General features: G+C 46.4%; 1 protein-coding gene across 1 annotated transcript in view; it reads right to left on the bottom strand.

Moving 5' to 3' along the window:
* TRIM67 (tripartite motif containing 67) overlaps window positions 1–17,498 on the bottom strand; it is a 43,391-nt gene that overhangs the window by 12,342 nt on the left and 13,551 nt on the right. Inside the window, exons 2-3 of the mRNA XM_032491831.1 lie at window positions 1,883–1,978; window positions 190–312 (exon numbers count right to left, since the gene is read on the bottom strand). Coding sequence (XP_032347722.1) covers window positions 190–312; window positions 1,883–1,978 — 219 coding nt within the window. The remainder of the gene's footprint in view (window positions 1–189; window positions 313–1,882; window positions 1,979–17,498) is intronic.

The raw sequence follows: 17,498 nt of genomic DNA on the forward strand, positions 1-17,498 counted from the left end.
GGGTGCCGACTGCTTCAGGGAGAGTCACTCCAGTGCAAGGAGGCCCCGGGCAGCTGGCTTAGCTCCCCCTTGCCATCATTTATTCGCTCATTCACTCAGCTGTTACTGGCCAGTGCCCACGGCACGCTGCACCCCACGCTGGGCAGGGACTGTGATGGGACTGAGGGTGTCGGTCGCCCAGGGACCTACCTTCAGCTTGTGCTCCCTCTCTTTGGTAACCTTGGTGAGCAGTTTGGCTTTCTGCCGGGTTAAAGCATCAACCAGCGCGTCACACTGAGCCACCAGGCAAGCTTCATAATCTAGGCCGTTCTCCTGTGGGAAGCAGAGAGCTTTAGGGAGAAGACGGGCTGGAATCTGGCGAGGGCTGGAGACACAGGGGTCTCCACCCGGAGTTGGCCCTACTGATACGCAGTTTGAAACAGTGAAAATGTGAATCTCAGCGCATCTCTTTGATGGAATATTCAGTCATTCGAACCCCATTTGTGAGAGTTTTCAAGGTCATGGGGAAGGCTCATGAGAGACTGTTAAGAAAAAAAAGCAGCTACTTTTTAAAAGTGTGTGCAAGCAAAATCCCACCATCCACTGTGTGTGTGTGTGTGTGTGTGTGTGTGTGTGTGTCTAAAGTAATGGAACAACATGGCAAAATGATGAGGTGGTCACCTCAGGGGATGAAAGATGTGTGAACCTTTCTTACTGCCTGTTCTTCTCTACCTTCCAAAATTCCTATAACACAGACTTTTGCTTTTTATTGTCAGAAAAGAGTAAGGCCAACAAAAGATGGTGTTCTTGCTACAGGACCTGTTTCAGTTCCAACAAAAAAAAGACTCCGTCCAAGTCTGTAAGATCAGCACGGACTCAGACCTCATGTCGTGGGCTTCGTGTGTCCTTCCCCACCCCTGCCCCAAGTTCATAGCTGAATCCCTAACCCACACGACCTCGGAATGGGCTGTGCTGGGAGCCGGGGCTTTTAGAGAGATAAGTTAACGAGGTCACTAGGCTGGGCTCCCATCCAGTATGACCGTGTCCTTATAGGAGGAGATGAGGACACAGACAGGCACAGAAGGAGGACGATGTGAGGACACAGGGAGAAGACGGCCGGCGACAAGCCAAGGAGAGAGGCCCCAGGAGGGTCCAACCTGCCGACACCTTGATCCTGAACTTCCAGCCCCCAGAGCTGGGAGATGAAGTTCCTGTTGTTGAAGCCACTCAGTCTATGGTGCTTCCTGATAGCAGCCCCACCCAGCGAATGCATCCGGCGCCCCTAACACATCAGCCACACGACTGGAAATGCCTGCTGGCTGAACTCTGCACTTCGACTTACCAGGAAGAACGGTTTTTACTGTCTGATTAAGAATTCAGTGCCCTCAGTCCCTTTCCTCCAACCAGACACTGCAGCAGTTTATGGGTTCACGATCCGTGCGTTCAGACAGAGCACACAATGTGTGCTCTCTCCCTGACAGGCAGAGCTCCTGGGGCCAGGGACTGCGCCTTACTGACCTGTGTGGGGCTCAGTATGTGATACAGCATGGGTGTTCGGTGAATGAGTACATTTATAAATGATGCTGTGAAATGTTGATGTACTGGAACAAAAGCACTGTACGGAGATACCGCGTACATTCAGGACACTGCATTATTTCTGTCCAGCTCTCGTTCTATGGTTCTCTCTGAGTTCATGTGAAATCCTTTTCCTCTCAGATGTCACGTGAGTGTCCATGGAGTGAGTGTGTGTTGTCTGGAACATCCGAGGCTAGGCAGTGGGACAATTAAGCCTTCTCATCTTTAACCCTGAAAAATTCCTGCTGCGGGACTTTTCCTCTCCTCTGGTACATCTCGTATATAAACGTCCTGCACGGACTCCCCTCCCAGCTGGAGCCATGCTCACCTGGATCTGCTGCAGGATGTTCTTCAGCTGAACTAGAAACTCCTTGGCTTCTTTTGCCTTATCGGAAACGCCATTTAAGGCCTGAGACAGTTGAGCCTAAAAGATATCACAGGTTGAAAAGGAAAATTAGGGGTTAAAGCCACTCAGTTTGCACTTGGTCAAAAGGATTGTGTTTAGAAGAGGACCAATCCCACCCAGGAGCTGTCCTTACTTACGAAGGGACCGCAGTTGACTTACGGTCCCTTTGGCATGTGCTTACTTTTCCAGCGATGGTCGATAAGCATTGGTGACCTATGCTCTTCTGCCTGGACCCAAAGCTGGTAGAGATAAGGAGCATTCGGCTAATTAGTTCAGGCTGACAGGCTTGCCCCTGATCTTTGCAGAACCGAGGACAGGAAGGCAAACAGAGCCTTGGCCAGGTCCGGCCCCTTCCTTCCCATGGCAGTTCTGTCCCCCATCAGTAGGACACTCAGACACTTATGCGTGGATGTCCCAGGTCCCAGGCACGCTCTGCCCGCCCCACCCCACCCCTACACAGGTATCTTTTGGCCTGAGAAGGATGGGCAGGAAAGAGACTTGGAAATGCGCAAGGGCCATATGGACTGGGGGTCTTAAGGCATCATCTGCAAGGGGATACAGGCTCCTGGTGGCCCTTTCCTTAGTCCCAGGGACTCCTTGTTTTTTAATTGAAGTATAATTGATTTACAGTGTTGTGTTAGTTTCTGGAGTACAGCATAGGGATTAAGTTATATATATATATTCTTTTTTGTATTCTTTTTCATTATAGGCTATTACAGGATATTGAATATAGTTCCCTGTGCTCTACAGTAGATCCTTGTTGTTTATCTATTTTATACATAGTACTTAGTATCTGCAAATCCCAAACTCCCAACTTATCCCTCCCAGTTTCCCCTTTGGTGACCATAAGTTTGTTTTCTGTCAGTGAGTCTTTTTCTGTTTTGTAAATAAGAGCATTAGTGTCACTTTTTTAGATTCCACATATAAGTGGATATTGTATAATATTTGTCTTTATCTGACCTACTTCACTTAGCATGATAATCTCTAGGTCCATCCATGTTGCAAATGGCATTATTTCATTCTTTTTTATGGCTGAGTAGTATTCCATTGTATAAACATACCACATCTTCTTTATCTAGTCATTTGTCAGTGGCATTTAGGGTTGTTTCCATGTCTTGGCTATTGTAAATAGTGCTGCTATCAACACTGGAGTGCGTGTATCTTTTCAAATTAGAGTCTTTGCCTTTTCCAGATATATACTCAGAAGTGGGATTATTGGATCATATGGTAACTCTGTTTTTAGATTTTTAAGGCACCTCCATACTGTTTTCCATAATGATTGCACCAAACTCTGTTCCCACCAACATTTTAGGAGGGCTCCCTTTTCTCTACACCCTCTCCAGCATTTACTGTTTGTGGACTTTCTAATGACGGCCATTCTGACTGGTGTGAGGTGATACCTCGCTGTAGTTTTGACTTGCATTTCTCTGCTAATTAGCGACGTGGAGCATGTTGTCATGTGCCTTTTGACCATCCGTATGTCTTCATTGGAGAAACATCTGTTTAGGTCTCCTGCTCATTTTTTTTAGTGGGTTGGGGTTTGTTGTTGCTGTTGTTACTGAGCTGCTGAGCTGTTTGTGTATCCCTAGGGGCTCTTCACACTGCTCAGTTGCTGGGACTCAAAGGAAGAAATGCAGGCTGGAGTCAAATCTATGGCCTTTAGCCTCCTGCTTTTTGTAATGAAATGCGTATATACACAGTGAAATTTGTCTTCAAAACCTTGCTATTGAGTAGGCTGATGCCCTTGATTTTTAACATGACTCTCATTTTCATTCTTTTCTTTAATTAAAAAATTTTTTTCTTTTTTTTCTATAGTATTTTTTTTAAACGGAGGGACTGGGGATTGAAACCAGGACCTCACACATGCTAAGCGCACCCTCTACCACTGAGCTATACCCTCTCCCTTCATCTTTCAGATTAAAAAGGTGAGGACAGAGCAAAAAGAGGGTCAGAAAGGCCAGAGTCATACCTTCTCTCCACTTTTAGGTCTCCGCTCAAGTGTCACCTGTCCGTGAGGCCTCTCGCCTTACCCCGCTTTATCCTTCTTACTAACGTTCATCACCACCCAACACAGGTTTCTTTACCATCTGTCTCTCCTTCCTGAAAGGGACCTGGCCTGGCTGTTCACGTCAGAAAGAGCACCTGGCACGTGGTAGCATTAAACGAATATTTGTTGAATGAATGAATCCGTGAATGTGATTCTTTGGACCCTATCAATGGTTTTCAAAGTGTGGTCCCCAGACCAGCAGCATCAATGTCACCCTGAAATTTGTTAGAAATGCAACTTCTCTGGCCTTACCCTAGTCTTACTGATCAGAAACTAGGGGTGAAGGCCAGGCATTTGTCTTTTTTTTATTAATAATTTTTTTTTGTAGGGGGAGGTAATTAGATTATTTATTTATTTGTTTTAATGAACGTACTGGGGATTGAACCTTAGACTTCTTGCATGCTAAGCACGCACTCTACCACTGACTTATACCCTCCCCACTCAAGCATCTTTTTTTTCTTTTTTTTTTTTGGAGGGGGGGTAATTAAATTTATTTATTTATTTTACTTACTTATTTATTTTTTTAATGAAGGGACTGGGGATTGAAACTAGGACCTCATGCATGTTAAGCATGCACTCTACCACTGAGCTATACCCTCCCCTCACCCAGGCATCTGTCTTTTAACAAGGCCCCAGGGGGTTCTAATGCAGATTGAGATCCACTGGGTGGTACAAACACAGCCTAGGCTGAACATCTCTGAAGAATAAATGAAGCCACAGAGTGGATGAGAAGACACTGGGGAGATACAAGCAAAGAGAAGAAAGGGTCCTTAGACCCAGGGCAAGGTGAGGTCAAGGTGAGGTCTGGCCTCGTGTACTCACTCACGTGTACCACACTTACCACACTCACCCAGCGTGTGCCACTCTCTGTTGCAATGATCTGTGCAGGAAGAATATCCAGTAGAACTTCCAGGAGCAGCCAAGGGCTCTGTGTCCACCCCCTCCAATATGGCAGCCACCAGCACGGCTGGCTCCGAGCCCTTGAAAGATGGCTAAGGTAACTGAGGGGCTGAAGTTAAATTTTACTTAGTTTAAGTTTTCAACCACCACGTGTGGCCAGTGGCTGCTGTCCTGGATAGCACAGAGCTCTGCACCCATCCTTAGAGGGGCACCTAGGGCAACTCAGCCTATCCCTGGAAAACGGCTCTCAGGAGGAGACAGAGAGGTCAGCATGGCTCACAGGCACCGAGGGGCATCCTTAACAGCGCGGATTTTCAAATGGAAGTTTATAAGTGTCCCGAAGAGAGTAGCACCTCCCTCTCCGCCACACTCACCCAAAGTGAGAAGCGCCCTGAGGCTGCACCCTCTCTCTCCCCAAGGAGGGGCCGATTCCCACGAACCTGTGCAGTCCTGGATGGTGGGCACTTTGTCTTTTGCCTCTGCCTTTCTAGCCAGATGCTGGCACAAAGCAGGGGCTCAAAAACTGTTCACTGGCTGAATGTAAACCAAAGGGACTGCACCAATGAAGCATACACTAAGCTGAGACAGGTCCCAGCAGACCCGTCACCACGGCCAGCACCACTACAGGGGAGCAGCCGTCCTAGTGAGGGTCCTTTACCCACCCACCCGGCACTGGGGCCAGCGCTGCTCTGTCCCCCCCAGCACTGGCTGCCCAGCAGCCCAGCCCACCCCAGGGCCTGTTGACCTGCTTCCTGCTTGGCAAGCAACTCAGAACAGAGTGATTCTGAAGGCCTCCAGTGCCCTCCCCGCTTCTTCTCAACACCTCTCCAGACCCCAGGCCAGCAGCGTGCTCATCTGCACAAAGGCTCCAGCACCTGGTCTGCTGGTCTCTGCAGAAGAGCCTGGGATGGCCGTGGGATAGCTGGTCGCCATTAAGGGGTGTCCTGACAAGCACACACTTGGCCTTTTCTTGACCACACCTCCTTCCCGTGTGACATGACCACACGTCACTTCTCCCTGCCCAGGGCTCAGCCCTGTGGAAACTGGACCTGGTTATTGTAGTGGAAAAGGGCCAGGGCTTTGGGTGGCCAAGGTGGAAACCACTTCTCAAGGGACACATGGTTCATTTATGGCAAAGTAATAAGGGTTGACAGCACATTGTATCTGGCTTTCCTTTTCCCCCCAAGGACTATTGAGGGGGCTGGCAGAGGACACTGAAAATGGTCTCTTTCTGGTCTCAGAGAACAGCCTGCAGCCTGAGAAATGAGAATGGATTGTTCTGTCTCTGTAGATGTTGACTATACTAAACCTTTGGAAAGGAAGGGAATATGGAGACAGAAGATGGATTTTTTTTTAATGATAGTGTGGATTTTAACTTGAATCAAATATAGTATTTTATGTCTTCCTATCCCTTTGAGGTGAGAATTAGATTCTGGTAGGGTCACTGAATTTAGACAGACAGCTTAAAAATGTAAGTATTTCCACAGTGGGCCAAAGCACCTGCTTCCTGGCCTAGCATCACGGCTTTGCCTGCAGCCCAAAGGAGCAGCTTCCAGGTACCCAGGGTACCCTCCCATTCTGGGCAGCATCACAGTGCATCATTATGCATTGAGCATAAGGGACCCTGGGCCCACGTAGTTCAAATCCTGACTCTGTCACTTGTTCGCTGTGTGTCTTGGGAAAATTCCTCATCTCTTTGTCCTGGAGGGTCCTCCCCTGTGAGATGGGAATGACAATAATTCCTACCTCATAGGAGTTCATACTATTACGCTTAGAAAGATAGCCCGTTTCCTGAAATCCTCTTAATTGTTCCACTTGGTCTATCATATGTGGATTATTATGGACTGAATATCTGTGTCCTCCCCAAATCCATATGCTGAAGCCTTTAACCCCCCAATATGGTGGTACTGGGGGGTGGGGCTTTTGGGAGGCGATGAGGTCATGAGGGTGGAGCCCCCATGATGGAGTTAATGCCCTTATAAGAAAAGACCTGAGAGAGACCTTACTCTCTACTCCCACACTCACTGAGAATACAGCGAGAAGGCGGTCTTCTGCAAGGCAGTGGGGGAGCCTCGCCGGCCACCTAAGTTGGCCAGCAGCTTGATCTTGGACCTCCAGCCTCCAGAACTGTGAGAAAGAAATCTCTGTTGTTTAAACCACTCAGTCTATGGTCTTTTGTTAGAGCACTCCAAATAGACTAAGATACGGATTAACCTAAATTACCCGACTTGGACCTACTTAAGCTTTCAGGTCACACAGCCCCAGAGATAACTGCCATGTTTGCCATAGTCTCTGTGGAGAAGAGCCCAAGTTGCCTCCTTTTAAACTTAGTCCTTGTTCTTAGACAGAAGTGCAGGTTAGACACCAAGGGCCTTAGACACGGCTCCCCAATGCCACCCTCTCTGGAGGCTTTTGCTACCCTCCCCAAAGGGGATGTGCCCTTTGAACCCCCTCTAGGGCACGTCTAACTCTCTTTGAGATGCGCGGCCCACGGAAGACAGTCAGCCTCACACTGCGCACAAAGATCCACATCCATGGACTGATTTTGCTCGAGATTTGGTCTGACTCGCTGCCCCGAGCTATTCGAGTCTCAATCCTCTCTCACACTGGGCTTAATTAAAATGGCCATGTGGCCACTCTGAACCCAGCGTTTCTAGGGCACAGAGCCCCCAGATGGTACTGGGCACTGGCAGGCCAACCCTACCCTGCAGATCAAAACTCTCTTCATGACTCCTAGGTGTTAACTGTTTCTGGTTAACCACTACCAAGGATCCTGCCCCAATTTAGTCATACTAGATGGAATTTCTGACATCCTCCCACTCCCTGCCTCTGCTGGGAGACCAGAGGGTTCCTCCATCCAGTCCTAATCCCCCTTTCCTGAACACCCTGCCAACAGCTGGAGCACCTTCCCGGGCTCCCTTGGGAAGTACTGCCAGGAGCCTCTGCACACAGCCCGCTGGAAGAGCTGACCATCCTTGTTCCTGAGCTTCCGGGGTCCTTGGCCTCCTCCTGACCTGCCTTTCCCACGTTGCCCTCTGCAGCTGGACACCCCATCGGGAGACAGCAGAGGTGGGGTGCACATCGGAAGGGCAGTGGAACATTCACCAAGCGTCTGGCACACTCACCGAGCACAGAAGAGGAGGCTGTGGAATGGGTCTGCATGGGCCACCAGGCATTTCCCCACTCCTTCCTCCTCCACTCAGCCAGAGGTGTCGATTTTTTAAATTCACGGCTGATGATAAGCCCTAAAAAGAATTTTAAATGTCCTAATCCTTTGACAGAACAGCAGTAATACAAGAGAAATATGGTGGACTTGTTTAAGAAAATCAAAAGCCAGTGGTTCCTGGATAAAGCAGAGAAACTAACTTCCAAGCACCGTCTTGAGAGGCTTGAGCATGAAGACCACTCATTTTCCATCAAATCAGGTGGCTGCCTCCCCTTCCTATGGTCAAATTCTACCCCCTGCGGAGGGAGTTTGAATCGATGGAGACAGATCTTTTCCCTGCATCTTATTAAATGCTCTCTCCTGCCAAGTAAGGACTCAGATACTGGGACACAAGCAACTAACACAGTGGTGATCACCCAGCCTCGTCACTTGCCTGAACAACTTCTGAGGTTCCCTTTCTTAGGTTTCTCTTCTGTTCAAGATACATACGCCTGTTAAGATGAGCATTCTGATTGGGCTTACTGATCAGGCAGACACAGATGCTGTGGGAGCGCGATGGGAAAGCTGGCTTCTGGTAGGAGGAGAGAAGCAACACCTCTCCTCACCCCAGCTTTCACCCAGCCTCGGGAGCACTGAGCTGGGGAAGGCTGCGTGGTGTTTCACACAGTCAAGTTACTGCTCAACTCAGCTGCACCCTGGATCAGCTTCAAGGGGAGGTGTTATGGGTTGAATTATGTCTGCCTGAAAAGATATGTAGGTAGAAAAAAATCAATGAAACTAAAAGCTGGTTCTTTGAAGAGATTAACAAAATTGATAAACCATTAGCCAGACTCATAAAAAAAAAAGAGGAGATGCCCAAATCAATAAAATCAGAAATGAAAAAGGAGAAGTTACAACTGACACCACAGAAGTACAAAGGATCATAAGAGACTACCATGAACAACAGTACACTAATAGAATGGACAACCTAGAAGAAATGGACAAATTTAGAAAGGTACAAACTCCTAGGACTGAACCAGTAAGAAACAGAAAGTATGAATACACCAATTACCAGTACTGAAATTGAATCAGTTATTAAAAATCTCCCAATGAACAAAGTCCAGGACCAGATGGCTTCACAGGTGAATTCTACCAAACATTTAGAGAAGAGTTGACCCCAATCCTTCTGAAACTATTCCAAAAAGTTGCAGAGGAAAGAACACTTCCAAACTTGTTCTATGAGGCCACCATCACCCTGATACCAAAACCAGACAAAGATATCACAAAAAAAGAAAATTATAGGCTAATATCACTGATGAACATATATGCAAAAATCCTCAACAATATACTAGCAAATTGACTCCAACAACACATTAAAAAGATCACACACTAAGATCAAGTGGGATTTATCCCAAGGATTCAAGAATTTTTCAGCATCTGTAAATCAATCAATGTGATACACTACATTAACAAATTAGAGAGTAAAACAATATGATTATCTAAATAGATGCAGAAAAAGCTTTTGATAAAATTCAACATCCATTTATGATAAAAAAAAAACAACCTCTCCAGAAAGTGGGCATAGATGGAACATACCTCAACATAGTAAAGGCCATATATAACAAACCCACAGCTAACATCACACTCAATGGTGAAAAACTGAAAGCATTTCCTCTAAGATCAGGATCAAGACAAGGATGCCCAATCTTGCCACTTTTATTCAACATAGTTTTGGAGGTCCTAGCCATAGCAATCAGAGAAGAAAAAGAAATAAAAGGACTCCAAATTGGAAAGGAAGAGTAAAGCTGTCACTGTTTGCTGATAACATGATACTACACATAGAAAATCCTAACGATGCCACCAGAAAACTACTAGGGTTCATCAATGAATTCAGTGAAGTTGCAGGATACAAAACTAAAATGCAGAAATCTGTTTGATTTCTATACACTAACAATGAAATTTCAGAAAGAGAAATTAAGGAAACAATCCCATTTACTATCACATCAAAAAGAATAAAATACTCAGGACTAAACCTACCCAAGGAGGCAAAAGACCTGCACTCCAAAAACTATAAGCTGCTGATGAAAGTAACTGAAGATGACACAAGCAGATGGAAGGATAAACTGTGTTCTTGGATTGGAAGAATCAACATTGTTAAAATGGCTTTACTATCCAAGGCAATCTACAGATTCAATGCAATTCCTATCCAATTACGAATGGCATTTTTCACAAAACTAGAACAAAAACTTTTAAAATTTGTATGGAAACACAAAAGACCCCAAATAGCCAAAACAATCTTGAGAAAGAAGAATGGAGCTAGAGGAATCAGGTTCCTTGACTTCAGATTATACTACAAAGCTACAGTAGTGAAAGCAGTATGGCACTGGCACAAAAACAGACACATAGATCAATGGAACAGGATAGAAATTCCAGAAATAAACCCATGCACTTGCGGTCAATTAATCCATGACAAAGGAGGCAAGAATATACAATAGAGAAAAGACAGTCTCTTCAATAAGTGGTGCTGGGAAAACTGGACAGCTACATATGAAAGAATGAAATTAGGATGTTCTCTAACACCATATACAAAAATAAACTAAAAATGGATTCAGACCTAAATATAAGACCAGATACTATAAAACTACTAGAAGAAAACATAGGCAGAACACTCTGACATAAATCACAGCAATGTTTTTTTTTGGATCCATCTCCTAAAGCAATGGAAATAAAAACAAAAATAAACTAATGGGACCTAATAAACTTAAAAGATTTGCACAGCAAAGCTAATCAACAAAATGTAAAGACAACCTACAGAATTGGAGAAAATATTTGCAGACAATGAGACTGACAAGGGCTTAATTTCCAAAATATACAAACAGCTCATATAGCTTAATATTAAAAAAGAAATCAAAAACGGGCATAAGACCTAAATAGACATTTCTCTAAAGAACACATATGGATGGCCAACTGGCACATGAAAAGATGCTTAACATCACTAACTGTAAGAGAAATGCAAATCAAAACTACAGTGAGGTATCACCTCACACTGGTCAGAATGGCCATCATCAAAAAGTCTAAAGTAATAAATGCTGGAGAGGGTGTGGAGAAAAAGGAGCCCTCCTACACTGTTGGTGGGAGTGTAATTTGGTGCAGCCACTGTGGAAAACAGTATGGAGACTCCTTAAAAAACTAAGAATAGACTTACCATATGACCCTGCAGTCCCACCCCTGGGCATATATCTGGAAAGGGCAAAAACTCTAATTTGAAAAGACACATGCACCCCAATGTTCATAGCAGCACTATTTACAATAGTCAAGACATGGAAGTAACCTAAATGTCTATCCACAGATGACTGGATAAAGAAATTGTGGTATATTTATACAATGGAATACTACTCAGCCATAAAAAAGAATGAAATAATGCCATTTGCAGCAACATGGATGGACCTAGAGATTGTCATACTAAGTGAATTAAGTCAGACAGAGAAAGACAAATATGATACCACCTATATAGAGAATCTAAAAAAAGATACAAATAAACTTATTTACAAAACAGAAATAGATGCACTGACAAAGAAAACAAACTTATGGTTACCAAAGGGGAAAGGGAGGGGATAAATTAGGAATTTGGGATTAACAGATACACACAACTATATATAAAATAGAAAAACAAGGACCTACTACACAGGGAACTATATTCAATATCTTGTAATAACCTATAGTGAAAAAGAATATGAAAAAGAATATATGTATGTGTATACATAAATGGCATCACTTTGCTGTACACCTGAAACATTGTAAATCAACAATACTTCAATAAATTTAAAAAAATAATGTAGGAGTCCCAAACTCTTAGCACCTGAGAAAATGTGCTTAGTTGTAGACAGTGTCTTGACAGAGATACTCACGTTAAAATGAGGTCAGTAGGGTGGGCCCTAATCCAATGTCAATGGTGTCCTTATATAAAGGGGAAATAGGGACACAGAGACAGACATACACAGAGATGAAGGTTGGAGTTACACTGCCACAAGGCAAGGAGGACCACAGGCTGGAAGAGAGACCTGGAATACATCCTCCCCTAAAGACGTCAGGGCCCTCTGACCTTGATCTCAGACTTCCGGCCTCCAGCACTGTCCCTCCTATAAAATGCTGCAGTATTTGCATGTAACCCACATCGTCCCACGTAAGTCATCTCCAGATTTCTTATAATACCCAATACAATGTCAGTGCGACATAAATGGTTGCCAACCTGTGACAAATTTGTTTTGCTTTTTGGAACTTTCTGGAATTTTGTCCTATTTTCCGTCCATGGTTGGCTGAATTCTAGGATGCAGAGGGCCATCTGTACTTTGATACCACAGCCCCGGCGACTGACACAAAGGGTTTGAAGTAGGAGGTTCGCAGATATCCCGTTTACACCATAAACCAGGGGGGCTCCTGATCTGTTCAGCCCTGCCTGGAAATGCACTCCTCCTTCAGTGAGGAATTCTGTCTTTGCTGGAATGTCTTTCCTCCCGGCCACTGGGGCTCTTGCAGAACAAGGGGGAACTCCTCAGCCTGGCTGTCAAGACCTTCCCCTGGTCACTGGTTTATTCATCAGCAGATGTCTGTTGGCTTCTGCGGTGGCAGAGCTGGGGGGTCAGCACCCCTTCCCTCCCTGGGGCACTCTGCACACAGCACCCACCTTCCCACACATCTGCTCTCCTCGCTGCTTGCCCGATCGTGACCCTTGTCCCTGCAGTCACTTCCACTCTTTATGTCCACCTTGAGTCCCAGGTCAGCTTGCCGGAGTCCAGCTATGTCCTCTTTTCCATGGAGTCTTCCCAGACCCCCTCTACTCTGTCCCCCTTGGCCTCTTGCTTACCCCCGCTTGCCAGACTTACCGCCGTCTGTCTTGTACCCAGTTACTTGTCCACGTGCCCTCACTGTACTGAGACTCTTACGGTGAGAGGTTGATCCATCTGTGTGCCTAGCACGGGACCTGCACACAACCAGTGCTCAGGAGTGCTTTCTGAACTGGCTGGATTGAGCGGTGTGCACTCAGGCCAGCAGAAGCAGCGGTGGCTCTTGGCTTCCTTGGGTGGGGTCCCTGGGGAGCAGCCACAGGCGGCACCTAGTTCCACTCCCAGGGGCTCTGATGCCTTGTGCCTGTCGTGGCCCCGTCTCGCCACCTGGTCCTCCTGGCCCATCCTTGCTTCTTCCTTAAGGTCCTGCCCTGCTGGGGTCTCCCAAGTGCCATTCCTTTGGGCATTTTTAGAGTCTCCCCCACTTCACTTGAGTAAACCTAGAGCCAGATACCCTCTGACCTTCCTTCCTTTTCCTTCCTCGGCCCCTCCAAAGTGGGCAGGTGGGGTGCAGGGAGGGAGGGCCCCTTCTCACAAAGGTTTCAGATAACGGACATGTGAACTCTGACAACAGTGGCGGCTGGCCAGGAGAGGATGCGGGGTGACTACGCGGTGGCTGGGTTGACCAGGAATTTCCCGCAGATGGATATTTCCCCCTGAGCCAGCCGCTAAGGCTTTGGCGGATGGGAGGCAAGGGGCTCTGTTTCCCAGGGGCTCAGCTCACAGCTCAGCCTCACCCCAACCAGCCTGGAGAGCAGATCTGGCTGACCCTGTGGGAGCTGCCGGCTATGTGTCCAGAAGCCCTGCCGCGTGTACACACAGGGACTCCAGAACTTTGGTGTCAGGGCTTGAATTCAAACCCTGATTTTATGTGACCAAGATTCTTTGTGAGCCTTTGCGTCCTCACGGTGAAGTAGGGGTAGTGATACGCACCCCGAGGGTTATCTCAAGTTTTAAGGGAGAGCGGCCTGGAGAGCCCTGGGTTCAGGGGCAGGTGATTGAGTGAGGGTGGTTCTGAGGATGACGAGACCCCAGAGGGGACCTCTCCAGGCGATCGCAGGCACCGCCATTTCCCTGCCATCGACCATCAGTTATCTGTCCCAACTACTCTCGCTTTGCTTAGAGAAACTGCCTCCTCCCCACAAGGTGCAGTTTGATAGGACCGCAGTCAGGGTCACACGGTACCACTGCCGTCGCCCTGGCAAGGGGCGAGCATGAGACCTGATCTAGCTAGTGGTACGCCAGCTCCTTGGAATTGAAACCTGAGCAAAGGGACAAAGAAACGTAGACACAGAGGCATTTGTTCTGTAATTCCTTGAACAGATGCCTGCTATCAGACCACTGTTACAGCTCCTGCTTCTTGGAGCTTGGGAAAGCCTTTCGCACCAAGTGCCGGTTTGGATGTGACTTAGACACTCTGTGACCTTAGGCGAATTGTTTAATCTCTTCCTGTCCCTGTTTTCCTCAACCATAATAAGGGGGATGGTGGCGGGAGGTTCCTTGCAGTGTTACTGTGGGACTGAGTGCGTTGATAAATTAAGTGCTGAGAAGGAAAGCTCGGGGATCTGCAGGGCTGTGTGTGGTCGCTGCGGCTCTAATTACGAGCCCGGCTCTCAAGACTCCCATGGATTCTGTGAGCGCTTAGAAAAAGGTATTCTTTTTTCCCATAAATTTTCTTCAAGTTAATCAGAGTTGGTTTCTTTTGCTCGCCACAAAAACTCTAACTGGCTAGGAGGCTAAACAAACAGGAGGAGATTATGTTGTAATTAGGGATTTGTGCTGCCTCTGGATGAATTCAGTCCCTCTGGAGACAGAGATGGAGAGAGTCCTCTTCTTCCCAACCACAGCTCAGCTTCTGACTCCCACTTCCCCGAAGGCTGACAGCTTAGAAGTTCTTGGTGAGCTCCCGCCCCAGGCGTGCAGGGGCAGCAGTCCAGCCTGTCAACAGGCATCTTCAAGCTGTCAGTGTTGATTCATTGGCGCCACCAACCAAACTTCCTTGGCCAGGACTTAATGCTGAGGTCAAAAATAAGAAGAGGCAGGCCCGATGGGTGAGGTCACCGGGAACTGGCTTCTGATCGCTACATACATCCCTGGGTGCAGGGTTGCTTCTCATTCTCATAAGGGGGTCCATTAGTGCCATTTATCTGTTGACATTTAGGTTGCTTCCATGTCTTGGCTATTGTAAACAGTGCTGTATGAACATTGGGGTGCATGTATCTTTTTGAATTAGCATTTTCTCTGGATATAAGCCCAGGAGTGGGATTGCTGGATCATATAGTAACTCTACTTTTAGATTTTTAAGGCACCTCTGTTCTGTTCTCCACAGTGGCTGCACCAAATTACATTCCCACCAGCAGTGTAGGAGGGTTCCCTTTTCTCCACACCCTCTCCAGCATTTATTATTTGTGGACTTTTTGGCCATTCTGGCTGGTGTAAGATGATACCTCATTGTAGTTTTGATTTGCATTTCTCTGATAATTAGCGATGTTGAGCATCTTTTCATGTGCCTATTGGCCATGTGTATGTCTTCTTTGCAGAACTGTCTGTTTAGGTCTTCTGCCCACTTTTTCAATGTGTTGTCGAACTATCACTTCTAAATTTGCTCAGAAAGTGCTAGATTTATGTTTCTACCATAACAGAACATGTGGATTTTAAGCCAAGTAAAACTATCCAGAAACAAGTTCAAGATAAACAAAATAAGTTCAAAGAAGACTCAAGTAATCAAAAAGACAGTTTTAGTCACTTCTGGACAGCATATCCAATTCCAGGAGTTGTATGTGTGACAGGGAATGCCTGTCTCTCTAAGATTGAGGGATCATGGAAAAAGGCACCCCTCCAAAAAAAAAAAGGATCATGTCTGAAAAAAATCTAAGTATGGATTTAGTAGCAAACACTGCTAGATTTAAGAGATGTTTCCTCATTCTTCTGCAACCAAATGAAAAGATAGAAATATTTTGACCAATAACCAGGGCAAGACTCAGGTGAGAGAGGCAACACAGTCAAACGAAGAATGTGGTTGTATCAGACAGCCTAAACTCGGTAAGTGAGGCAACAAACATTCCCCACCACTCAGAAGCTTCCACCAACACAGGTTTACTTCCGGCTCACATCGGATGGCCATCGCAGATCCCTGCAGCTCTGTTTCATGTCCTCTTTGTTGCAGGATCCAGGCTAAACGAGCACCCCCTATTTGAGACATCCTAACCTCATAGCAGAGGAAAAGGAGCTACGTCGGAAACTCACCCTGGGTGTTAAAGCTTCTCCTGGCAGGTGGCACGCATCACTTCCACCCTCATTTCATTTGCCCAAGCTAGTTACATGGCCCAGTCTTATATCAGCGAGGCAAGAGATATAACTCTCCCATGGGAGGGCAGAAACTATTTTGAACAAATAATAAAACCTAGCAAAATGGTCTCTGGACCATTTGGCTTTCCCTTACTAGCCATGTGCTCTAGGGCAAGTCCTCACTCTCCTATGGGATCTGCACATTGGGGATTATACTGCCTCCTGAGTTGTGACAATTAAAATTAAATAATATATTAAAACATGTGACTTTTTTCTTCCTCCCTCTGGGTCATCCAACCCCTCTTCCTACCATCACCTTCCCTCTCCATCCTCTGTTGCTGACGCCACCACAGCAGATTTGGCAGGAGAGTGTTTGAGAGCCGGGCAGGAGAGGAAGACGGCACCCTGAGAGACATGCCGTGGTTGAGAATTGCATCTCAAAGACAAGATCCCCTAATGAGTATGATTGGCTCTTTCCAATAAGGGTCCCAGAAAAATGCATAATTCCTCCTCCCCTCATTTTCCATACTGTGCCCTGGAATGCTCCCTCCGTCATGAATCACTCTGTTCTGTGAGTCACCATGAAGTTAAAAGGGGCCGCACCGGAATAGTCATTCATGGTGTTGATGTTAAAATGCAGTTTGGTGTTAAGTCACCATTCATTTATTAAACAGATGTTTCTCATGGCCTGCTGGGTACTGGAGCACCAAGAGACATAAGACACAGTCCTTGCTGTCAAGACATTCAAAGTACAGTGTTATTTATGGCCGTGTTGTAAAAAGTTGGTTAAATAAAAAAAGAGAACCTGGAAGTCTCTGTTAGCTACAAGATACCACTGATGGATGTAAATAAGAAAAGTCTAATCAGGAAGGATTTTATCTTTCAAGCTGTCTGGAGTATGAGAGTGAGTGTCATGGCAACTGAGAACACCCACTTGGCAGAAAAGTAGAATTGGGCACAGTGCGATCACGTGTGCTTGAAGAAAGATCAGAGACCAGAGAGTAGTTACCGTCCTGTTCCGATGGCAGCAAACCAGCCCGGGATGGGATGGCAGGTGCACGAAGCCCCTGGAGGAGAATCTTGACTTTGCCCGTGTACCACGGCCATTCACGGGCAAAGCCAGGTGACACTCTCTACTCACTGGCAACCAGAACTGCCTCTTCACTGGGATCAAGCCGACTCCAGTCACTGGGGGTCATACTAGAACTTTTTTTGTGACAATCATGTCTGATGAGAACTTGCCTTAGAGTTTTCTCTCCACGGTCAAGTGACAGCAAAGAACACTTGCCTTTTTGTTAAGATACCTCCTTCCTT

The sequence above is a fragment of the Camelus ferus genome, chromosome 11, assembly GCF_009834535.1.
Source record: "Camelus ferus isolate YT-003-E chromosome 11, BCGSAC_Cfer_1.0, whole genome shotgun sequence".
NCBI classification, from domain to species: domain Eukaryota; kingdom Metazoa; phylum Chordata; class Mammalia; order Artiodactyla; family Camelidae; genus Camelus; species Camelus ferus.